This window comes from Fonsecaea multimorphosa (assembly GCF_000836435.1).
Source record: "Fonsecaea multimorphosa CBS 102226 unplaced genomic scaffold supercont1.11, whole genome shotgun sequence".
In the NCBI taxonomy this organism is placed as follows: Eukaryota; Fungi; Ascomycota; class Eurotiomycetes; order Chaetothyriales; family Herpotrichiellaceae; genus Fonsecaea; species Fonsecaea multimorphosa.
In genome coordinates this window covers 937,893-961,882 of record NW_015971645.1, presented here as the reverse complement: position 1 = coordinate 961,882, position 23,990 = coordinate 937,893, and the positions used below count along the sequence as shown (strand labels likewise).

The 23,990-nt window shown below is 52.3% G+C and overlaps 5 protein-coding genes across 5 annotated transcripts; 2 read left to right on the top strand and 3 right to left on the bottom strand.

Annotated features, from left to right (window-relative positions):
* Positions 1-911: 911 nt before the first annotated feature.
* On the bottom strand, positions 912-8,427 carry Z520_06354 (uncharacterized protein; the record flags this gene model as incomplete). Its single annotated transcript, XM_016776855.1, has 3 exons — positions 912-944; positions 1,044-8,030; positions 8,077-8,427. 3 exons carry the CDS (start codon positions 8,425-8,427, stop codon positions 912-914), a joined length of 7,371 nt encoding a protein of 2,456 aa, XP_016632397.1.
* A 3,673-nt stretch (positions 8,428-12,100) lies between these two features.
* On the top strand, positions 12,101-13,428 carry Z520_06353 (uncharacterized protein; the record flags this gene model as incomplete). Its single annotated transcript, XM_016776854.1, has 2 exons — positions 12,101-12,270; positions 12,330-13,428. 2 exons carry the CDS (start codon positions 12,101-12,103, stop codon positions 13,426-13,428), a joined length of 1,269 nt encoding a protein of 422 aa, XP_016632396.1.
* Positions 13,429-13,565: 137 nt separating this feature from the next.
* On the bottom strand, positions 13,566-15,886 carry Z520_06352 (uncharacterized protein; the record flags this gene model as incomplete). The annotated part of the gene is made up of 2 exons (XM_016776853.1): positions 13,566-15,711; positions 15,768-15,886. 2 exons carry the CDS (start codon positions 15,884-15,886, stop codon positions 13,566-13,568), a joined length of 2,265 nt encoding a protein of 754 aa, XP_016632395.1.
* Positions 15,887-16,924: 1,038 nt separating this feature from the next.
* Z520_06351 (uncharacterized protein) lies at positions 16,925-20,377 on the top strand (the record flags this gene model as incomplete). The annotated part of the gene is made up of 7 exons (XM_016776852.1): positions 16,925-17,376; positions 17,433-17,472; positions 17,519-17,999; positions 18,049-18,212; positions 18,264-19,382; positions 19,445-19,939; positions 19,994-20,377. The coding sequence occupies 7 exons, from the start codon at positions 16,925-16,927 to the stop codon at positions 20,375-20,377; spliced, it is 3,135 nt and encodes a 1,044-aa protein (XP_016632394.1).
* Positions 20,378-22,093: 1,716 nt separating this feature from the next.
* On the bottom strand, positions 22,094-23,719 carry Z520_06350 (uncharacterized protein; the record flags this gene model as incomplete). The annotated part of the gene is made up of 1 exon (XM_016776851.1): positions 22,094-23,719. The coding sequence occupies one exon, from the start codon at positions 23,717-23,719 to the stop codon at positions 22,094-22,096; it is 1,626 nt and encodes a 541-aa protein (XP_016632393.1).
* Positions 23,720-23,990: the final 271 nt, after the last annotated feature.

Here is a 23,990-nt window from a genome sequence, read left to right as displayed (position 1 = left end):
CTACATAAAGGAAGAGGCCACCGTACGCGCTCTCGCAGTGTTCATAATTATCAATTCAGCAATCCTCTAAGTATCCAATCGCTGCGGACCCGCTCTCATAGCAATACACTGTTACGACCAATACCAATGCACCAATAAATCAGAGAATCAACTGATCCGGATACGCCTCCATGCTGTTCCTCCAAGTCACTCGGGTTACAGCCCCGGAGCAGTTTCAGCTGCCTCGACAATCACGTTCGGTCGTGTAATATGACATTGCCCTGGCGGATAAGACGGGTGCGGATACCACTCTCCTTCGAACTATGTAGTGTGTACCGTGTACGCCGTAATGGTCGATAGAGTGGGAGAGTAAGTGTGAAGGTATCTCATCCTTCTCGCAGCGCTATGCATTTCCAGTTCCCGTAGTCGAGGCCACTGGAATCCCAAGCTCACCAAGTACCCTTGTTGACCGCAGATATTTCACCAGTTGGGGGAAAGAAAGAATAACGGTACATATATATGTAGTATAGAATCCACTAAGGTCGTCTCGTCCTTATTTGTACATACCTCTCTGGGTTTACCTACAATGTATTAGCCTTTCCATAGGGGGTCCAAATACCACCCACGTGACCTGAGGTGGCGAGGATGCATTCCCCTTAATTCCAAAGTATCCCCTTCCCAATATATAATGACGATTAACAACCCATGCGCCCTTTTTGATGACCGATTCCTCGAAACTCGAAGCAACTGACCCTTCCGTCCAACCGTACTTGAATACCCGCATTGCCCATAGTCGTTTGCCGTAGAATTAACAGGGTGGATATCACGAGTATCCATCTAACCATCCATCCCATCTATCCGTATTTGTTTTCATCAGACTCGTTAAGATCGAACAGATTCATGGCCGGATCCCAAGCATGGGCTCTCCCGGCTTATGGCTTGCTCAATTGCTCCTTGCGGTAGAACTGTGGAAGAAGACAGAAGAGTTAGCTGGCTGATATATAGAAAACAGAGTTCATTTCTTTCAAATGACTGGGACAAACAAAAAAAGGGTCATCGCTTACCTTGAAATACCCGACACAGATGGCCAGATTGGCAACCAGTCCGATCCAAAACCAGGCTTGCCAGATCGAACCCACTCCTCCACTGACGTCCGGGCTGATAGGCCCTGGCCCGATCTTGTTAGGGGCCACAGCCCTGGCTACGATTGTAGCAACCGAACCAAGAACTTGTGCCGTCACGAGAGTGAATGCGACGTGCACCCGCGTCAGTGTGGCGAGGAGAATCATACCCAATCCCACGCCTTGGATGGCGTCGAGGGTCCCGAGCCACAGCCACAGCGCGCGGGAAGCGAGAGCCGAAGCTGTGTAGCCGCCCGCCCAGGGAAGATAAAGACCAATGTTGCTGGTGCCCCACCAGATCTGGGCCCAGCGGGGTGCTCCAAGACCGATGGCAAACAGCGGCAGGATCCAGCTGTGCGACTTGGAAAGCACACCAAACAGCCACAAAAGACCCGCCCAGACACCGATGAAGAACAGGGCGACAAGCAGTAGGACCTGCCACGTCTTGGCGTGCGAGCTACTCCAGAGGAATGACCAATTGCGGCCATAGGGCGCTGACAAGAAGAAATTCTGGATGAGGACGGTCACGAAGAACCAGAGGACAATTTTGCGGCGCAGCAAGCTCCTGTAGAAGCTCGGCATTTTACCAGGAGCTTGTCGGTAGTAGTTGGGTAGACCGAACCACATCAGCAGCCCAATGCACCAGAGGAGAATGGCGATCGGAAGGGTGATGGCGGTGATTTTCCAGGTCGAGGAAATGGGGTCGGGGGTGGTGACGAGGGCGTCGACCATGCGTTGATTGAGATGTGCACCCCAGTACCACAAGGCCACGACATAGATTTGCTGGGTACCTTGGATCACGCAGGCTCGGAACACCCAAGCTTTGACCTGGGCGCCGCCTTCGTCGCCAAAGTTGAGAGCAAAGAAGATGGAGCCTGATGACGAAGCCACCGCGTACATGCCAGTTCCCACGTTCTGAATCCATCCCCGGCCGCTGATGGTAGAGCCATAATGGGCAGTTCCGATCAGAATGAATGCCAGCCCGTAGAAGAAGAATGGCAAGGACAGGCAAAGTCTGGACTGGAACCGCCTGAAAAGGAGCCACCAGCAAATCGACGTGGCGAGATAGATCGAGGCAACTGCGTAGAGCTTTGATGCTGTTTGACCAACCTCTCCGGTCAAGAGAGTGATCTGGTAGGAGTTGGCCGCAATGATTTGTCCAAAGCCCATGAAAAAGGCATATACCGGCCAATCTCCAATTCGCAATTGCATCCATTTCCTCAGGCCAGTTGGCGGTTTGTAGTCCTTTCCTAGCAAAAACTCTTCGGCTAGGTTGTTTGGATCGGGCTGAGAGTCGGGGTCGGTGTTGCCCCCATAGATAGAAGGGGCAGCTGAAGTTGGACGAGAGTCGCGGTTGGTGTGGAAGCTCGTGCGACCAGAGGGAGCAGCTGTATGCCTTCCAAGTTTGACATTGCGGAAAGTGTCAAACCATTGCTTCTCTGACTTGATCAGGAACTCTTCAATGCACGCCGTAGACTCCGAGTTGCTCCCTTTAAGATCTTCGAGTCTCTTCTCAAAAGCTTTGGCAAACTCGCCATTGCTATCCGTGAAGAATGGGTCAACCTTCTGCAGTTGGAAGTCGGTCTTTTCCCCAACTATACTGTTCATGGAGAGCAGCGAGTTGGTACTCGAGACGCGGTTGTTGTCAGTGAAAGCGGGTGGTGGAATGAGGAGCCCTGATTCTGGTCTAGGCGTGCCTTGCTCAGGCGAATGAGCAGTGTGACTTGGACTGTTTGGTAAGGGAGTGAGTTCCAGTCCCACTGTTCTGCTTGATCGGCGGGTATGATTCGATTGTGCGGAGTAAGGGGAATCGTCATTCACAGCCAGCCGCTGATACCGCCCGGGTGTCTGAGCAGGTATCGTAATACCTTCTCCATCATCATCCTCGAAATCACTATCCATGTCTTCGTCGTCTTCGTCCAGATTCTCGTTCGGGTTCTGCATGGCAGACATTCCCAGTCCAGTGTCGTCTCCTTCAACATCAGGCACCGGTGGAAGGACTGCGGGCATGTGTGAATCTTCTCCGTCGTGTTCATCTTGGGCCTCGACATGACCAGGACCTCTGCGCGACCCAAGGGATGCTGAACGCGACAGGCCAGAAGCCGCCCGGGAATGGCTAGAGGTGGGACGGTCAGCTGGGATATCCTGGCTTGGTTCCCGACTGTGACCCAGGTTCCTGAGACGAGTGGTGAGGGAATGCAAGGCTGCGGAGCTTGTCAACCGCGAATGGCCAAACGTTGGAGTGTGGAAACCAGCTGGTGTGACTGCACCCGATCCACCAGGAGTGTTCCAGACAGACGATCCCAGAAGATACCCTGCAGAAGTATGACGCCCGGTGGCTTCGACCTTGTCGTGGATACGGATAGCCGTAGACTGCAGAATTTCGAGGTCCTCGACCCATTGTGCCACTGGAAATCTCTGCTTGGCCGATCGAGCCCTCATCAAGGCCCGAATCTCCGTTTTCGAGCTGAGGGCTTCGTGGATGGCCTGCTTGAACTGATGCAGCAGATGTGCAGTGGTAGTAGACTCAACAGTATACCACCAACCCGGCATTTGACCTAGTCCTCCAACTCTGGCTCCTACTCCCAAGGCACCTTTGCGACCGAATTCGACGGCGACGAGCCCAAAGGGTTCGTCTCTCGAAGGAATAAGCGCAAACTCAGCCCCGGAGAAGATGAATGGAGGCAGAGCTGTAAAGACTGGCTTGGAAAAGACTCTGCCAGGATAGAGCTGCATCATTCGATCTAATTTGAGTGCAGCGAATTTCCCGTACAGATCGATGACAGGTCCGATGGTGATGAGCTGTACGTTTGGATTTGACTCCAGGATCGACGGGAAGACGTCTGCAATTAAGTCCACACCTTTTTGCATAGACCAGCGTCCGACAAAAACAAACAACTCGGCGTTTGGATTTTGGTCGAGGCCAGCCCATTCCTGAGCTTGACGCTTCAATTCAGGCCGCGCGGCCTCAAACTCTGGGTCGACCTGGATATCGGCTTCGTTGGGAAGTTTTTTATCCCACTCGCCAGTATCAGACGGGTCGGGATTGGGCAGCTTGCCGACCTTCTTAAGACCCCAGAAGATGGGGTATCGGGCATATGACCGCTTTCCATATTTCTTGGACACACCCACTGCTCCAAATCCTTGTTGGTGGACTCTCAAATACGAGGCTCCGGCGTGGAGAAGGTTGAATACTTCGCCAAACTGGACGTACCGCTGTACAAGTTCAGGTGACAAATTGAAGACAGAGCACACCTCGTCCCGTTCCTGCTTTGTTCGCATCGGCCATAGTCCCTGGAATTCGGCATTGTGCAGAGACAGACAAGCGGGAATTGTTCTCGGGAGCAGATAGAGTGGAGCAACCGAGCCATGGTAGTCGTTGATGTGATACAGATCCACGGGAAAGCGATTGAGGGCGTGGGCAATGCATTGATTCCACGCCGAATAGTAAATGGCTGAAGAAAGGTCATCCATGCGAGGTGGATAAGGCTCTGCCTTGGTTTGCTGCCTAAAGACAGGCGCATCGAGCAGCACGTAAGTGATATTGCGTAGAACGTGATACTGGACTTGGACTTCATATGGCTTGCCAAGGACTGTGACCGTCATCGGATCCGCTTTTTGGTCCTCCGGATAGTCGACGCCTCCAACACAGGGCACAACCCAGATCAGATCTTGGTGACCAAGGTTCTTTCCCATCAGCTGTGCCATGACACCGAGACCTCCGATCTTGATCTTGATAGCCCAGTCTTCAATGTCATACTCCATTGTTGCGATCAGAACCGTGCGTCTTTTCTGCTGGTCGATAACGTTGTCCGATGGCTGCAGAAACTTTGGTTTGCGGGAGAATTTCGTCAGGATGCCTGGGGATGATTCCTCGTCGACTAGCTTTTTGAACTGTTTCTTGAAAACCGCTGGGATCAATCCAGTCTTCTCTGATATGCCAATCTCGTTAAACTTGATTTGGTAAAAGGATTGCATAAATGACCACACGCCAAAGGCTGCTGTGATGACTGGGACGGTCCATAGGAGCACGTAGAGGATAAGTTGAGTCCACATATTTCCGGACGGTAACAGTTCGAAATGCAGACTGCCATCATCTATGACAATTCTCCATCCGAGATGTGGCTTTGGAGGTGGCTGAGTAATGTTCAGGACGACTGCGGCGAGCGACGAGGGAGGAAGACGGTCGAGAACTGAGTCTCCATCGGCATCACCCATCACAATTGTTTGATCGGGTTTGCCATCTGGATTGAGACCCCAGACATTGATTTGGGCAAGCGCACCCGACAGACTCCATTCAGTCATGAAATGATGGGACCATGTTGAATTGCCTTCGAGCTTCATTTCGTTGTCGAGACCAGCATCGTATCCGTACTGGTTGTACGGCCCATTCAAGAAAAGATGAGGAAACCTCCGGGGAGTACTGAAGCCGACATCGCCCTCCTGGATGTGGTCGCTACTGCCGGCCAAGCGACTGAAATACTCCACACGGACGTGCGTACCTTTCCAGGACTGCAGTTTGGTTCCCGTCCAAGCCTGCTCTTCAATCTGGGATTCTCCGCCCACATAAGGCATCCAACCCGAGAAAGACGATCCCCAGTTTGTAGAGTATCGCCATTTGTCTGCGCCAGCCGCTGCGTGGGCAATGACCAGGGAGCCGTTCTTACTCTTATTGACAAGGCTGGACGAGTAGTTCGCGGTCCTGGTGAATACAATCGGATTGTCCCTCTGCCCGATACGGAAGAGGAAACGATCAACAGCGTTCGTAGGCTCTCCCGCCTGAGATGATACATTGCGGACAGAGATTGCGTGTATCCCGTGAGCCACATTGTTTAGCGTGGCAGACCAGGACCAGGTCGATGCTATCGCGCCCACATAAGGAGGAGCTTGAGGTTCTGCAAGATTAGTGCATTGCACACTGCCTTGGTCGATGGTGGGAGTCGTTCCGAGTTCGGTAGTGGAATTGAACGCAATGCCGTTTGTAACGCTATCGCAGTCCATTTCCAACGAGAATTGAAGCTCGATGTTGACTGACTCCGTGCCGTTCGCGCCAACTGTAGATTCGATACGCGCATCGTGGCCAGGGGCAAACTTGGTAATCATCGGTTTCGGGCCTACCCATTGATCTAACGGAACATAGGCTCTAAAGTCGTAAGCGGCCATACGCAGGCTGCTCAAACAACCATTCGGGTTTGTAGATCCGTTAATTCCCAAGCGATGGACACTGTTCATGAGAGTCTGCTCGTCGTAAGGATAGAACAGATTCTTAACGGTCGTGCCGGCATCGTATGGAGCGATTAAACTGGTAGTATTCAGATCCGTATCATTGTTGTTGCAATCGAATGTATACGCGGTCGATGCATTCGCATTCGAGTAGAGTAGCCAGACAGGAAGGTTGCCTGCGCCCGTATCACCAAGATTTTGTATGCCGGGGAACGGAGAACGCATGACTGACCACATGCCGGTCTCTGTTGTCACGTTACCCGAACCAGGGTACTGGATCTGTTGGGTCTGGTTCGACAATTGTTGCAAGAAAAACCCATCCTGCAGGACCGGAAATTGTTCTCGCAGTTGGTTCATATGATGAATAATGTTGCGTACAGGATGTGACGGGTCCCTGTGGTCATAGCTAGCTGTATCGTCCTGACAGCCATGACGCGATGCATTCAGCGGCATGTGGAAGAATTGTGTGGAATCGAGATAATAGCAACCATGAGTTTGCCAGGCAGTCGCTGAAGACATAGCTTGTCGACCGAAGATGTAGTTTGACGCCGTGTTATCCAGTATATAGAATGCCTGCTCCTCGCCCCATAGCAGGAGTGGGGCGCCGGGCATATGGATTGTGGTAATGAAGTGACCCAACAACTGGCGATGGATACCGTTGGTGATGGCTGGCCACCGAAAGACATCTTGATTTGTGACTCCATACATGTGCCGGGGGTCAACCTTCCCAGTGTTAGGGTTGACGAAGTCATTCGTGAGCAAAAAGGTATTCCACATGTCCACAAAGTTGCGAGGAGCATCATAACCAGCCTCCAGGTTACCGTCCATGCCCAGGAAACGTGTCAGGGTGCGATAGACTGTGTAATGGAAGGCGGCAGCATCGAGGGCACCGTGTTCGGGGTCTCTCAGGAAATATTTGTCTGCAGAGTTGTTGGTCATTGTGGCGGCCATGGTCAAATTCTCGGGAATCATGTCAGGCTGTCTCCCACGACCCAAGAAGATCGAACCGAAGACGTTTCCGCCAGTAATCTCACCAGGGGTGAAGAAATTCTCTTTGCCGAATCGTCGAGCACACCGGCGCATAGCATCATTCATAGAACCCATGGCGTCAACCGTGGACTGTGTGGCCTTATCGTATCGATATCCGTCAATATCAAGCTGCGCAATCATCATACAATAGAAGTTCTCAAGCTTTTGGCGGACAGGTTCGTGCCATTCACGTAAACGATCTTGGACGGAAGCGAATTTTGACAGCTCACGACGCCAGTCGGGGAAGACACCAAAGGCCTCCGTATCGCCATACTGGTCAAACTCGCTGTCATAGCAGCCGACCATTTGGCTTGTCACATCTTCACCAACCGGAAATCCCGTCTCCAGCCAAAACTTTGGATATTGGCATGTCTTGTTGTAATTATTCCCGAAGTGGAAGTCATGGTACTGGCGGTCTGACTTCCACTGCACTTGATGCTCCGCGAGCGTAAAAGGTGTCGTTGTATTGAGGTACCCGTCAAATCCGATGAGATCCCCAAGAGTAGCGAATGTATTGTCCAGGATGACGTACATACCACGAGCGTGGATTTCTTCTATCGCAGCTCGCCACATGTCAATAGTACCGAAATGCTGGTCCAGGACGGAGAGGTCGAGGGGGGAGTATTGGTCATAACCCCATGGAGTGTTTATGAAGGGAGAGCCGGCAATATACAATGCCTGCACTGGTTAGCTCCATACCATTGCTGGGGAACAGTGGCCGTACCTTGACACCCATCCCATGGAGGTAGTCAAGCGTGTCAACAAGACCCTGAAGATCACCACCATGGCGCATCTGGTTGGAGTTCAGGTCATGTTCATATGCTGTCCCATTGATATTATCGTTGCTCGGGTCGCCATTGACGAATCTGTCGAGAAACAGGGTGTAGAAGGGAAACCGCCAGTTCGACGGCGAGGGGTGGTACTGATGGTCTATCCATTCTCCCCAGTAGTCGAGCGGATTCTCTGCTGTTTGGTTCTGGTTGAGATTATACTGAAGGAAAGCTGGATCATATCTGAGTGCCCTGCAACTCGACAAAAAGAGAAAAGTGGCGAAAGCGAGAGTATTAAGAAACATGTTGCAGACAGGGAAACAAACGAAGGACTACAGTTACGACAACGGTAACCGTGAAAGCGAGCGTGGCACCCGTAGTAATAGCGAGGGACTGGGGATCGTTAGGTCATGGAGAGATAGAAAGAGGGTATAAAGAGAAGGCGTATCAAGAAGAGGACGAGAGAGAAGAATCGAGAATTTCACCAACGCAGGTCAGCCTACCACACACCATGTGCTCCATCTTCAACAGGAGGGACCGATATGGAAAGGTTGAGCGCATGCTCAGCCTCTGCGCGGAAGAGAGTGACTGCAATGGTTCAACACGAGAACACTAGACGACCAGCGTAGTCCTCGTCACACAATCCAGCAGGTGGAGAGACATATGAGACACGGTAAGCATGTCCATGGAGGTTTTGCTTCCAGCCATGCATGAGTCGCATGGGTTGTGGCAACGCTGCAAGGATTCTGTGTCGGCAGGAACCTGAGGGATCCAGGAACAGGATGCGACGACCCACGTTGAGGATTCCACATACCTGGTTCTCTCGTTGCGATTTGCATTTACGAAAGCAAGACGGTAGTCCAAGCCCAACCAGCTAACGGTCAAGCATCCGTGCCGTGGCGATCAAGAGAACATGGCTATCAGGCGACAACATAGTGTGAATCCAGGTCACGGTTCTATGAGACAGCCAGATAATGATTTCAACTGAAAAGGGCAGTGTGGCCGTGCACTGTCTTGACTGAGCGATAAGTGCTAAAAATTCAGCGCGTGGAAGGCAAAGTGATCCATAAGGCTGGAGACAGAGGGGTAGACGGCAGGATAACCCATGAATGTTTCCGACAGGGAATACCTGGTGGTGAGCCGGGATGAAAGCGGGTATGGCACAGGTTATACTGCTCTTGTTGGTATGGGAGGCTGTGGTCCAATCGTTCCTAAGCGGTACAGGTTGGCGAGCAGTTTTAACGTTGCATAAGACATGTATCGAGCCAGGGGCTCCCCTGTACCACCCTGTTGGGACTTCGTCATATCGTCGGCAAAGGCGGATACAGAGTGAATGGGATTTTGTTCACTATGCGTGTGTCATCATTGTACCCACAAGGAAGATATTACTTTCCACGTCGAGGCCATGGTGAATTTGATCGAGCTTACCGCAGGACCGATCCTGGGTGGGATATAAGCGACTCGCGAATTTAGCGAGGGCAATGCCCTTCCTGCTGTCTCTATGTCCATGCGTGTGGTGTGCGGCTGCGTGTGATGCGAGCAGTGCCCCTGGACGGCCCCAGGACGACAACAAGCAACTGTTCGTGGGTGAGGCTGATGTATCTATCCATATCTGTGCACTCGGCAGGGTTCAGGGCAGCACAGAGAAGGCGCCGAGATGGCCTAGTAGAATGTTGGGCATTGGCATTGGCATGGGTATGGGCATGGGCATTGCATATAGGAGCTGAGGAGTGGCTATTGAGAGGAGAAAATTTGGGACACACTGGAAACTGGAAAACTGGGCCGACGGGAAATGTTGGTTGGAGGTTGAAAGAAACTGCGGCTCTCAGCGACCCGCTCGTCACGTTGTCCCGGTCGGGAATAGTCGCCGAGCGGGCCTCCTTTTTTGCCCTCTCGCTATCATATTTTTCCGGCTTGGCCTTTTTCCGTGCCAAGTGCCCACCCAGCGCCCCGCCACTCGCCAGGCATCCTCTATTATTACTCGTATCCCCCCCCCATCCACACCCTTGTCGTCTCCGTGCCTCTCGCTTCCGTTATGGCAAACGCTGTGACAGCTGGCGCCACTTTTGCGCCATGATCACCTCATGCCCTAACGTTCCATCCTGCCTACCTGAACGCCACCTACACAGCAGGTTTCTCGTACTCGGCGTCTCAGTCTCAGCCACCTCTCGAGATAGCCCGGTGACACATGTGAATCTACGATTGCCTCGTGCTTGTACAAGTATTGAACGCATGAATCGTTCTCCTTGCACCATCTATCGTTGAAAAGGGGTCTGGTCTGTTAGGTATATGGAGCCTCTAAACACGGGCTTATCGGCAGATACACGCGGCTCCGCTGATCGTCAGCTCAATCGACTACTTCAGTAACCCGTTAGCAGCCCTCCCGCTACCCGTGCACGGGCGAAATTGTGCAAGGCTGTATATCCGATTACCTACAGAAGAGTCTTGGATAATAGTGGTTCCACTTGGACGAGGCTTAGTGGTGAGTCGAATATGCTCAACCACTTTTGGGTCTTGCACGACAAGAATAGCGCCTCATGGATAGCTTCCCCTGCATGAACTTCCTATCTCAGTGGACATGTTTCGGGTAAATTGTGGGTTTCCATTTCGCATTGTCAACCCACACAACAACGTGGACCGGCAGTCTCTGCCACATCTCAGCTTTTCCACATTGCCTGTGACGTATCATCCCACTGTGTTGCATCTGCAACCTGCAGAAATTTGCGCTTTCTACAACAAGGCAGCCTGAATCAGCTGCAATGACTGATGGATAGATGGCTCTACCTCGGAAGGTCTCTTAAGGATTCTGCGCAGACCCCCTTGAGTGAATCTATCTCCTCGGTCTCGCTAGGCAACTCAACTGGATATCTGTCTGGGTGCCTGTCGCCCCAACAAGCAGGCTCTCGAGGACAGGAATTGTGGCTGGTTTTTGAAATGGAGGGTCGTCCATTTCCCGCCTGTGTGCAGTGAAGCCCCCTGCAGAAAATCCCTTCATTCCAATACGCCCATCTTTTCATTCTGCCGCTGGACGAGGTAATGAGGCGGCAGTAATTTCTCAGATGGACGCCGCAGAATGAAAATTAAGATTAAAAATAAACAGTGAAAGAAGGCAGGAGGCGCGCGTCTTATGATGAAGAGGCGGTTTCACATGCCTTCCTCAAGTGGAGGCTGGTCTGCGCGTCTTGTCCATGAGACCAGCAGGACCGAGCCAGCGAGACAGGCGGAAGGGCGACGAGCATGAACTGGTCGCACAATGGTCCACCGAGCATTGTCCCAACCATGCCAGGTAGTGTCAGACCCAAACTGCGATGTTTGCGCAGCCTTTGCTTGTATCAGCAAGTAAATCCTTCGGGAAGCAGCCCTGAGATGTTGTCATGCTTCTCTTGATCCTCTACCAACTCAAGTTAAAGCACCCTTTGACGATTACCTATCTAGACCAATGGTCCGCCATCAAGATTGTGGTGTAGCGGTTGCCACTATTACCCAGGTTATCATCACTCAGCGTGGCACAGATTAGTCGGCAGATAAGCATGAGCGCAACAACGATCCGCGCCAGGCTCAACCCAAGTGAGGCATGAGCTCAGATGAGACAAGGTCATCTCCATGTAGGAACGTCTAGCTTTGTCGAAGGAACCGGCACCACCGGGTCGAATCGTGCTTGGGAAGGGATTGAATCGGTGAATGCCCTGGCGGTAGGGCGAGCGGTTCAGTACTCCTAGTCGCTACGACGCGTCTTACGGGTCGGCACGCATGTCATTATGCATACATAGGTACCTAATCGCTAGGTACGCAAACGCTGTACGAGTACGAGGCAACGACCTGGAACTTGGAACGAGCAGTGTTCCCGCCCTCGCTCGAGCTTACCGCAATAGGCAGTAATTCATTATCTGCAGGTGGCTGGGCCCACACTTCAACCTGCGCACCTCAATGACCTTTTCCCTCCACCAGACCACGCTCTGGAGATGACCATTGTTGAGGATGCGGGTGCATTGCTCGGGCCTCATTGCGAGGTCCTTGAGTCGCCCAATCCACTCCTCCTCACAAGGATGCTGGCAGAAATCGTCCCGCCTATCTCTGAATCCGCCGAGACGATCATTCCAAAGCGATAGCAGCAGAGAACAGGCCCCGGACTTTGCGTTCGCTTTTGAGTACGGCTGACGAAGCGCGCACCGTTTTGACCCATAGATTCTGACCATTTCTACGATAGCATCGATGGCGTCCTCGTTCGGAGCTCCAAGCCAATTCCCCATGCCTCGTCGACGCTCCGATTCCTCCAGCGCAATCGCATTCCTTTCATGCTCCTGACCAACGGCGGCGGCAAGCATGAATCAGAACGAGTCAAAGACCTCTCCGCGACCCTTTCGGTGCCGCTCGACACGGCCAACTTTATGCAGTCGCACACGCCCTTTGCCGAGCTGATACATGGAGAGGATAGCCTGCGGCACAAATGCATCATGGTAGTCGGAGGGGAGTACGGACGCTGCAGGGACGTGGCTGAGAGGTACGGCTTCACAAACGTCGTCACGCCTGGCGACATATACACGGCGCACCCGGAGATCTGGCCTTTCAGCAAACCCTTTCAGCGCGACTACTATGCCTCCTTCGCTCGTCCGCTACCGAAGCCCATCAACCCGACGTCCCCGGAGGACAGTCTCAAAATCGAAGCCGTGTTCGTCTACAACGACCCGCGCGACTGGGGGTTGGACATGCAAGTCATTCTCGACGTGATGCTGTCGCGCGAGGGCATCATGGGGACCTTTTCATCCAAGAACGGCGACCTTTCACTCCCGAACAGCGGCTTTCTCCAGGACGGACAACCCACGCTGTACTTCTCGAACCCGGACCTGCTGTGGGCGGCCGACTACCACCTGTCGCGCCTGGGTCAGGGCGGGTTCCGCGAGGCCCTCGAGGGCCTGTGGCGCGCCATCACGTACAACAAAAACACCGACCACCACAAGGCCCCGAAATTGTACAAGCGCATCATCGGCAAACCTTACAAGACCACGTACTCGTTCGCCGAGAAGCAGCTGATGCGCTACCGCGATTCCTTGTTTGGAAAACATCACCCGACCAAGTTGAAGAGAGTCTACATGGTCGGGGACAACCCCGAGAGCGACATTCGAGGCGCAAATACCTATGAGTCGGCCCACGGCATCAACTGGGTCAGCCTGTTAACCAGGACGGGCGTCTATAAAGATCAAGACGGCCGCCGGCCCACGTGGGAGCCCGCGGCCATTGTGGACGATGTTAGAGGCGCTGTTCAATGGGCGTTGAAGGACAGTAACTGGCACCAGACCTTGGAATAGAAAAAAAGACGCATGGAACATTGTGGTCTTTTTGGGGGGCCTTGATATCTCATGCTTGACATGAGAAGACCAATTTGATCACGTCTTAAAACTGGAAAGAAGCCCCCCCCCCTCTTCGAAGAGACTACATATAGAATTTAGACGAAATCAAACGTATCACCCCCTTGATCATTGATCAGTTTCCCCACCCTCTCCGTCCCAACAATCCTCTCCAGCTTCAAGACATCCCACTTCGAGAACAGTGCCCTGATAACTCCCTTCGTTCCACCCTTACCGCCAGCGTGGCGCTGATGCTCTCCGTCCTTGTCCGTCGACGCCAGCCCCAGCAATGCAATGATCTCGGTCCAAAAGATGGGGTTCTCGGGGACGCCGTACCACAGGATCTTCCGCACGCCCTTGATCCTGTACCGGAAATGATGGTGCGCTCTCTCCGAGTACAGGAGCACTGCGTGACGGCCGGAGAGGAAGTGCGAGCGCGCCCGCATCACCTCCTTGACGGGCGTGTATTCCGAGATACTCCCGAACGAGAGAGACGTCGCGTCGGAGGATGTCGAGAGGTGGTTGCGCAGGCGGGCGAAGTCGGCGTAGGCGGGGACGAAGAGCAGGATGCCCCTTTGATGGCGTGCGTCACGCACCAGGGGCGCCAGGATCGTGGTGGTGAAGAATTTGAAGCGCGCGTCCGAGTCCGTCAACGGGTTGGGCGAGGGGATGCGCAGAAAGGTCTGCGGTACGCTCCCCGAGGTGAAGGGGAGGGCGAGGGAGGATACAGAGAGCATCGCGCCAGGATATGTCGGGACGAGCTTCACTCGCCCGGCGATGTTGTGCAGATGGGTTGAGGCAAGGGCGTTGATTTCAGGGGTCAGATAGTCGGAAAATATGATTGTTTGGCGCAGGTATTTGGCTTGCCCGTCGAGATACCAGTGGCGGACGCGGGAGAAGTCACAGCCATGGGAATCCTTGGGGAGAAGGTTGAGTTGGGAGAAGACGAAGTCCACGTGCTGCCAGTTCTGCATCTGTAAGGCGTTTGCGTGGTCCACGATAACGAGCTCGATGGAAGAAAGGAAGTCTGCGTCGTGATAGGATTTCTTCTTATCCTTTCCGCCGCTCTGTGTGGTAATGGTGCGCATCAGCCCAAGAGGGGAGCCGATGATGATGTCCGAGTTGTAGAACCCAGAGAAATACTTGATGGTCTTCCTGGTGAACTTCAACCCGATCCGAAAGTCTTCTTCGTGATTGCCCCCGAAAAGTGCCCGAAAGTCTTCTGGTCTGTCTCGCCATTCAATCTCATCCTCCAAAGAATACGTTTCCAGAAACCGGGCCTTGTTTTCCTGTTGGTCAGGTTCGCTGAGTTTGACGATGCTTTCGACAAAGCGCACACAGGCCTGCTTCGTGGGTACCATAATGAGGACTTTGGGTCGAGTAAATCCTTGGTCACGAAGGTCGAGAGCCTCCGTGCTGGATGCTGAACTCAACTTCGCATTGTTTCTGAGGACCCGATCTCTTGTCTTGAAAATGTGGTTGAGGGCATGCAAACACGATATATCGCGCAAATGAGCCGAGTTTGGAATGCTCCGACAGCCATATATGATGTCGGTATAGTTGAACGAGAGTGCGGCGATGGTTTTCTCCTCCAAAGACAAACTAGAGACAGCTTTGCTTCCACCATCGACAAGTCGGCGCTTTAGGAAAGCATCTTTGATGGATTTCAGATCGCTAAGCGTGGCAGGAGTCCCCTTCGCCGTGGAGAGAATGGTGCTGCGCACGCCTGAATCTGACGTCGAGGAGGAAGTGTTCCATTGCTTCTGGTCCACCCGGGTGATCGCCTCTTTCAGATCGTGCTCCAAAACCGTCGTATAATGTCTCTCGAACGGATCTCGCAGGAGGCTCGGCTCATCTTCAGAATCCATGTCTCCCGCAGGGCCACCTGAATACTCTTCATCCGTTTCCACCTCCTCTTGAAGTCCTAAACGTTGCTCATTGGCTTCCATCTCGGGGCTTTGGGTTCGGGACAGTTCCCCATGTGTCACAGCCTCGCCCGCTGTGCGGCCCGGTGTACGGCCATTACTGTATTCGCTGCGCAAGAGCCTTCTCTTCTTCCTTGGAGGTTCAGAATTCTCTTTTCCTGAGGTGAGCGATTGCAATAGAAGGGCATAGGAGTCTGGCGCATGGCTTTCATCTTCGCTCGCGCTCTGAAATTGTTGTTCGTCTTCCTCAAGCCCACTCTCTTCAGTGGCACTCAAGGCGTCTTCCTCGTTTTTGGCGTCACCTTGTGAAGCATCATCTCTACCAGCATTAGCGGACCCCGACTCCAACTGAATGTGCTGTACCAAGCGACTCACTCTGTTTCTTTTAATCGCGAAGTCTGGAAGACATTCTGCTTCTCAACCACAGGGCCTCTTTTGCCGACACGGCCCTTCGAAGATGGCTTGCCTCCTCTGCGAGGTCGGTAGCCAGGCATTGTTGACTTCCTAAAATCTAAGCAGTGCCACAACCAATGCGGGGACGAAAATTATCTCGAACTTCAAGTTTGTGAGTTCAGCCGCTCTCCAAATAGCAAACCTTTCGTCGCCGCTTTATCTGCCGGCCCAAAAAAGGTTAGACACGTGATTTTATGGAACTCTGGGCCTTTTCTATCATCGACATCTTCCCATCGCTGACAGATATATAAGCTGTGTCTTGATCGGCTGGAAGGCCACAAGCACCTGACCGCAACCTCCAGTACCAGCATGTTGGACTGGTTGTCTCGCCAAGACCACGTATTCCTTGCCTTTCCTGACTGCGCCATTTGGGTCTCGACTTGGCCTCTCCTGCCCCTGGTGAAATTTGTGCTGAGGCTGAACCAAGTTCAGCCCTGGTCAGGCTCCTGTCCGCCACTCCTGTCCGCTGCAGCAACATTGGGAAATTCAACCTAAGGGAGGGGCATACCCAGAGCCTGGGGGATTCGAGCCTGACTTCTTCGCCGCCTACCCTTCTTACCGCAATGACATCCCAAGAGACAGGCTCCTCGTATCGAGAGGTGCAGTTGATGAACGCCATGTTCCGTACTAGGGAGTTCAGAAATTTTCCATTGGCTTGAAACCTGCAGACCCTTCGCACTTCCGGACTTGTCGCCCAGCCAGCTTCTCGGCTATGTGCCGAGTAGTACTTGTCTCAACTAATGAAGGCTGACCCTCGACTTCGCATTTGACGGTTGGCTAGCGTCTGCAGCCCCCAACTCTCAATCTGGAGGTGATTTGCTCAGGAACCTTGGAGAGGTCAACTGGGTGAAGAGGCATGTGACGTGCCAGACCTGATTTGGTTCAAACACCGGTGGCAAGATGTCCGTTCAGGCAACAGGTTGCCCTGTCCCTGGAACACAGACAAGCTCAAGATTGATCCCTGCCAGATTTATGGATTATTTGACGGTGGCGCTGCCGCTCTCTGAGAATGTGAGGCTGCCTTCTGATCTGGTTCTCACTCTACCTCGTCCGCCTTCTTTTCCTTCAGGGAAATCGAGATGGGCGACTCTACTAATACTCAAGCATACAAAGTGGGCTATCACGCTTCCGAGTACAAAGATTCAGGCCTGCCATACGACAAATCTCCAACGAGGCCTTCAGACCCGAACCAACACGAAAACGAGGCTGGAAAAAGTCGCCAGGTTGATGCAGTTTCCTCCGCCCTGTCGAACCCGGATTTGCAAATCTATGAAAGATTTATAGCCCCTGCTCGTCAATTCGTGAACGAGTGGGATCTGGACCTTGAGCGAGGTCGGGAGCGACTAGGTGACGGGTTGAACGTTCCCGCGACTCCAGGACATCACCCTGTCGATGGAGCCGTTGAGCGTTATCACATTATGGACAGCTGGGGAGAGCGTGGAACTGGTGACGGCCATCAGTTCTATTTCAACTCTGCAAAGCATAAAACCGCCGCTGGCAATCCGATAGCCGATGGCACAGTCGAATGGGTGTATGTCTTCTCCTTCAGGCAGTCTCTACACGCTAACGGAAATAACTGATTTCCAGCCATTTGGGGTTTCGATCTCCGACCCTTGGCGTGATCCAAGTAAGATTCTCATTCAGAATTCTGTGCTCTGGCTGATTCTGGCTAGTCCGTGGTCGATAAATACGCTTGCTCGGGACTGGAAGATGGGATTGACAGATTGACTGACGGGCTTTTGCGTCGAATGTTCAGCAACCAGGAGAAAACATTCGTCGCAGGCTACTATCTGCAACCTGGCGTCATCAGATATGATGGAAAACTTCCGCTACAAGACGTGCCCGACAAGCCTTGCACATTTGTCAACTTTCCATATCTATGCCTTGAGGACCCTATAAAGTTGGACGAGCTCCCAGAAGAGCCTGACCCTGTCAAGAGGAAGTTCCCAGTGCGCTCACTACTGCAGTCGCGTTACCGTCTACAATTAACCCATGAGAAAGATCTGAAGCAGTCTGTCTCGGCCTTGACCAACAGGCAGGTCAACGCATGTATACAACCTGCTGTCGCCCACCTTGGCTCTAGCACTACTACCACGGAAAAATGTACTAAAATTGTACACGCCCACCAACTCTGGTGTTTGTCTCTCAGTGGAGGTAAATACGGAGATTCTGATGCTGACTATCCAGGACTGATTTGCTGCAGACACCGTAGTTACGTGCGCTCCCATCCATGGAGAGACGCTTCACGGGCAGGTCATTTTGGTGAACGAGATCAACCAAGAGGACCCAACTGTGCACATAGTGCTCGATTATAAGGGTCGCTTGAAGCGTTACAGATATCAACGGAATCACTGCGACTCGTGGTTCGTATGTTAAGTCACGTCAAAGTGCTGGATCTATCAACTGACGAGTCAGCAGCGCTTGTTGAACAAGCACAGACAGATATTGCTCTCTAAGGGGCTTTTCGGAGACAAAGGCGTACAGAACGAACAATTTGACCTCTTCTTTCAAGATGAGAAAACCAAAGAGACGGAACTCACTTGGTCAAACTGGTTGGAGATTCTGCAGACTCATAATTCGTCAAATCTGGAAATCACGATTAGAAAAACATCAATATCCAATACGCCAGGAATTAGCTTAGCTGGAGCGACTGCCTCGGGTCAAACGTCTCAAACCCTCCAGATTCCGAAACCTATTCAGCAAGGCGTGGCAGATCCTCAGATTCCAGCAGTCAAGAAGGAGATGAACAAATCATCTGAAATGCGGCGTCTTAATCAATTGGAGCGCACGGCCATCAATGCAGGTCAGGAACAGACATCTCAAGCACACGTCAAGGGTGGTGGTTCTGACATTGTCCTGGACTCACCATCCAAGCCAAGTCCAGAAGAGTTTGCAAACAGCCTTGGCAGCGACAAACGCCATATCATCCCGTTCTTCCAATGGCGATTGCGCAAGAACACCCAGAAGGGTACAGAGAGTACTAGAGTTGGACGCAGCCGGATCGTATTGAACAGGATCCAGCCGTCATTGTTTGAAACATATCGAGAGCTGTTCTATGACGGCGACCTGATCCTGAATGAATTGAACTTGGAAAGCTTGACACAGTTGTCAAAGCTAGAAGGACGAACGCTCGAGCAATTTGCTGCAGACACCGAAGATGGTTCACCACGCGGTGCGCAAATTGAGACTCTCATAAAGGCAACCAGCGCAGTGTTACCCCTGTTTTTGCCAAATATCATCGACCAAAATGTGCAACGGGAGCCTTTATCTCCTCTTACCCAGGACGGAGGTCTTAAACCTGCTGATATACAAAGTCCCTCAGCAGGCAACTCGAATCCTACAGGAAACCCTTCAGATCAAGGGGGTGGGCCAGCTACCAACGACCCGTCTGCTGGAAAAAATCAAGAGCCCTCTCACAGACCAGGCACAGCAAATACAGAGACGAACACCAAAACCGATGACAAGGATGTACCACCTGGGATGGAGACTCATCCAACTCTAAAGCTCTTCAGAGCGGTAATTGGGGGCGTCATTTTGGTGAGTCAACCAAAGCGGTACATGTTATATATGGTATGATGTGCTGATGCTGTGCGACATAGTTCTTGAAGGGGACACCGATTCCTGAGGAGGATTTCAACAAAATCACCCGGAGTCTACGAACTATACACAGGGTTGCCCTTTTCTTGCACCTAGGGGTTCGTTCGCTCTCTGGGATGCAAGAATATGACAGCGACCCAGAATTTGGTGGTTCTGCCATCTTACAAAGGATCATCGTGAAGGCATTTATCCACATAATCTACATGTACTTCGGACTCTGGCAGTCTCTCTGGGCCCGAAAAGAAAACGAGGCAGCTCCAGAGCGACAACTATTTTCCTGGGCGTTGGGTCACGCAGATGACTGCGCTAAAAAGCTCCACGAAGCTGCAAACGACCTCATTGCAGAAGCTGGGGAATTCGAGAAAGAACCGCCGCATGGTCCAATGGTCACGCCCGAGGCCGTCATCATAATGCTCTTGGATCGTCTTAGCCAGAACGTTCACGGAGTGGGCAGCTTCGATCTGGAAGACATATATGAAAGAGTGATAGAGAAATTGGTAGGTACCACAGCGAATGCCGTGATTGTTGTGATGCCAGCTAACGTGGCATAGGCTGCGGATGTCGAGTACAATGCAACCAGGTCACTTCTGTTTGAGATCAACAAGACGTCAGAAGAGCTCGACATTGTCCGCGACGTGCTCAAGCAGCAGGAGCGGGTCTTGCTGCTGTACCGCAAGTCTCTGGACCCGGGGACTTTCAGTAAAGGCAAGGCGGGGATCGAGCGGGAGAAGAGGTTCCCATACGAGGAGAGATCTGTCAGCGCCGTCCTCAAGACGGTCCGAGAGAGGATCAGCGACTTTGACGAGCTCAGGAACCGGATCACGCAATTGCGGACCCAGAACGTTCAATTGGTCGAGACCCAGCAGGACGAGAACAACAAGGCTATCCTCGTCTTCACCCGGTCACCATATTGTTTCTTCCCATGTCGTTTGTGACAGGGTACTTTGGAATGAATCTGCAGGGGATAAATGGCACCAAGGCCGGGGTGGGCCATTTCTGGGCCGTGGCCGTGCCAGTGACTTCGGTCATTGCCATTCCCTGCCTTGTGCTGGCATTCTGGGGCCCGATTGTCCGATTCTGGCGCCGTGTGAGGCAAAAGAAGTCGGAATGGGCGACCTAGGATGCGCCTTTCTGTTGCCTTTCCAAGCATAGAATACTGCAATGCTACGATTTGGAGGGCGCGCTCGTTACTTCACGGTCTCTGGGCTTAACGCGTATCTCGAAGAACCTATATAACTAGCTAGCACTCTTCGTGTCACGCACACTTCAATGACAATACGGACGTTGACCCTTCTCCACGCCTTGCGAATTCAAATATGTTAGCTGGAATATGTGACAGCCCTTCCCTTTAGTCTCCACTAAACAGATATGTAAAGAAAGATCCATAGTGTAATCACAGAAATAACCTGGCGTAGAAAATGTCCTGGCGTCATCAAAAGTGCGTCCACGAGTACGTCTCGACGAGACAAACGGCTTTGTGTTCTCCAGGGGTGAATTCTGAGGAGACAAAAAGAGATTCTTGCCAAAGTTGAAGGAGTTAGCCTCTAGCCCCCTCTGAAGTGTAATGATAATGATCAAGTGATTATATGTGTGTCAATATGGCGTGACGTCTGCTACTAGATAGTGGTAATCCTCCTTTCCAGCCCCAGTTTCACAATTCTGTGTGTCCGGGAGGAAAAGTCCGAGGAGACAAAAAGCGATCGAAAGCGATCGTGTGTGAATCATGTGTGTCCAGAAGAAAATTCCGAGGAGACGAAAGCGATTGTGTATATCCAGGAGATAACTCCGACGAGAATAAAAGCGATAGTGCGTTTCCAAACGCAATATGCGTTTCCAAACGCAATAGGCGTGTCCAAACGCAATAGGCGTGTCCAAACGCAATAGGCGTGTCCAAAAGCAATAGGCGTGTCCAAAAGCAATAGGCGTGTCCAAAAGCAATAGGCGTGTCCAAAAGTAACGGTAGCGAATCCAAAAGCAATAGGGGCGAGCCCAAAAGTAACGGGGCGTGCCCAAAAATAACGGGAGCATATCCAAAAGTAACGGGAGCGAGTCCAAAAGTAACAGGACGTATCTAAAAGGAAGAGGGCGTATCCAAAAGCACCGGGGCGTGTCCATAAGCAATAAGGCGTATCCAAAAAAGTAACGGGGCGTGTCTCCGAGGAGACTAAGTGCTGTCGTGTGTGGCCAGAAGAAGATTCCAAGGAGACAAAAAGAGACTCTGTGTGCCCAGTTGGAATGTCGCAGGTCGGTGGGAATGTCCTGTTGAATTGTCGTGGGTCGTGTTAAATATCGTGTGAAGTGTCGAAGTGACATATACTGGTGAAATGTCATGTAAAATATCGACCTCACGTATACAGGTGGGATAGCATGGTGAAATGTCCGGCCAGATTTCCTGACCATTTCGCATACCTGCGATGGCTGGCAGCAAAATCTTGGTGTAGAGCGGCCTGATAGTTGGCTATGTGACGTTCAGAGTAGGTGATTTGCGTCAACCTGTTACACAACAGACTTGTAGATGGAATCGAGGCTTCAGAAGTGAGTTGTAGGGCGTCGGCTTTCAATGGAACAACTTACGGGGAAAAGACCTTCATGCGATATTGATGCAGAAGGCTTCGTAACTCAATCTGTGGTGACTCCAAAGCCTGCGAAAGTCAGACGGGGAACCTATTAGACGTCAGTGTTGGAAATTGGAACGCTACCGTGCTCTCCATAGAAGTATCTTCGGGATTTGATGGTGGACCTCGAGTGGTCTGTGGCTGTTCATTGACTGCGTCCCTTGGTAAGTAACAAGCTCTTTCCCCAGCGTTCTCTGGATGCATTGCCCTCGTTGTGACGATGGCGACTTTGTCCGCAGATTGGCGATGCTGGAACCTCGTCTGAGCACCAGCGTCTTCGCCCCGACTCAACAGAAATTCGCACGCTTTCCGGTATTCATTTCCCATTATACGTGCTACCAAGACGAAACTCTCCGCCCGCTTCTCAGGGGACTTGAGGTCGCTGGCATAAAGGCGGTCTCCGAGCGCAATTTCAAACAACAGGATACCAAGTTGAAACAGCTGGGGACGCACAGACGTCTTCACAACGTTGCCAGTCGGCGATACAGAGCTTTGGGGCTCAATACGTACAACATAACGCTGCCGGGAGGTATCCGACGGGATGCTCTTGATGTTTTGGCTGCTGAGGTGTGATAGCCAAGGGGTTCCCAGAAGGAACATGCCACATTCCGCCACCTTATATGCCAGGCTGAGCTTTTCTCGCAGGTTCAAACGGATGAAGATCTTGTGATCGCCCTTATCAAGACCCAAGTGGTTTGCAAACGGCAGGGGCTCGCATTCAATCATAAGAGGTCGCTTCACGCGCTCGATTCGATAGTAGAAACTCGTCCCTGAGTCAGAGTCAGCCAGCTTGAAGACAGATCCAGTCGCTGCTGCTGGTTTGACTGCCTTAAGAGCTTGCAGGAGGTCGCTTTCTGAGTGGAGTGTAGCTTTCCCGCCTTCCAGCGCTCGTGCTGTCTCCTGATCCTTGAGTGGTCCAACAACCAATTCCTGCATCTCTTGCGTGTCGCCAGTCTTGAAGTAGAAATGATACCCTCTGCTCATGGGCCGTTCCCTGTACCTATGCCCCTGTGACATCTGTGCCCACTCCGCGCAGAATAGGTCGATTTCGAGATTTAGGTCCAGGTTGCGCCTCGTGCATGCGGTGTAGAGTCGTGTCGACTCGCCTCTACTGCGGATGATGTCGCGCAGAAGTCCATCCTCGGTCTTCGCCGAAATCAAGCGGGGCGCAATCTTGTGATGGGCGTGGAAATGGAGGTCCGACAATGCGCTGAGATTGTCCAGTGACCGGCTTAAGCTGTCAGTCTTGTCCTGCAACTCTCTCAGGTCAATGACTTGAAGTTTTCGGTCTTTCCGCACAAGTGACTTCCAGCGACGGAGGACTTTGTTTGAACCTTTGGCACTCGCTTGACCGTACGAGAGCAAAACCGTCTGGATCTCCTTGCACTGCGTCTGAATCAGAGCAACCCGCTGTGCCACTGATTGGTATCCATCCTCGCCCCAGAGTGAGTTTTCCTGGTCTGCCTTGCTCAAAGCATTGGGATCGAGCGACCAACTCTGCAGCCACGTTGACAATTTAAGGAGGTTTGCCTCCATCCGGAGGCGGATATGGTCGAGGTCATGGTCTGAGTGCAAAAGAAGTGCCTGGTTGAACGAAAACATGAACTTATAGACCTGCTGGGCTTGAGCGATGATAGAGGCCGACAGATTAACGGGTTCCATTGACGACATCAGGCTGTCGAGCAGCCGCGGGCAAGAAGGCCTGAGGATGAGGGGGAAGCCGGAGTCCGAGAGTTGCGCTCCTCTTTTTAAGTGGGAAAATCTGGGAATACGAGGCTCGCGCGACATTCTGCTGCGCCCCTCCCAACACCGCCCTCCAACCCTTCCAATGAAAAAATAAAGAATGCAGACTGCACGGGTGACCCTGTCCAGTCCCTGTGACCACTGGCCACTGACCACCTGGGCAATGTGGTGTGGTGTTCAGGTGTGCTCG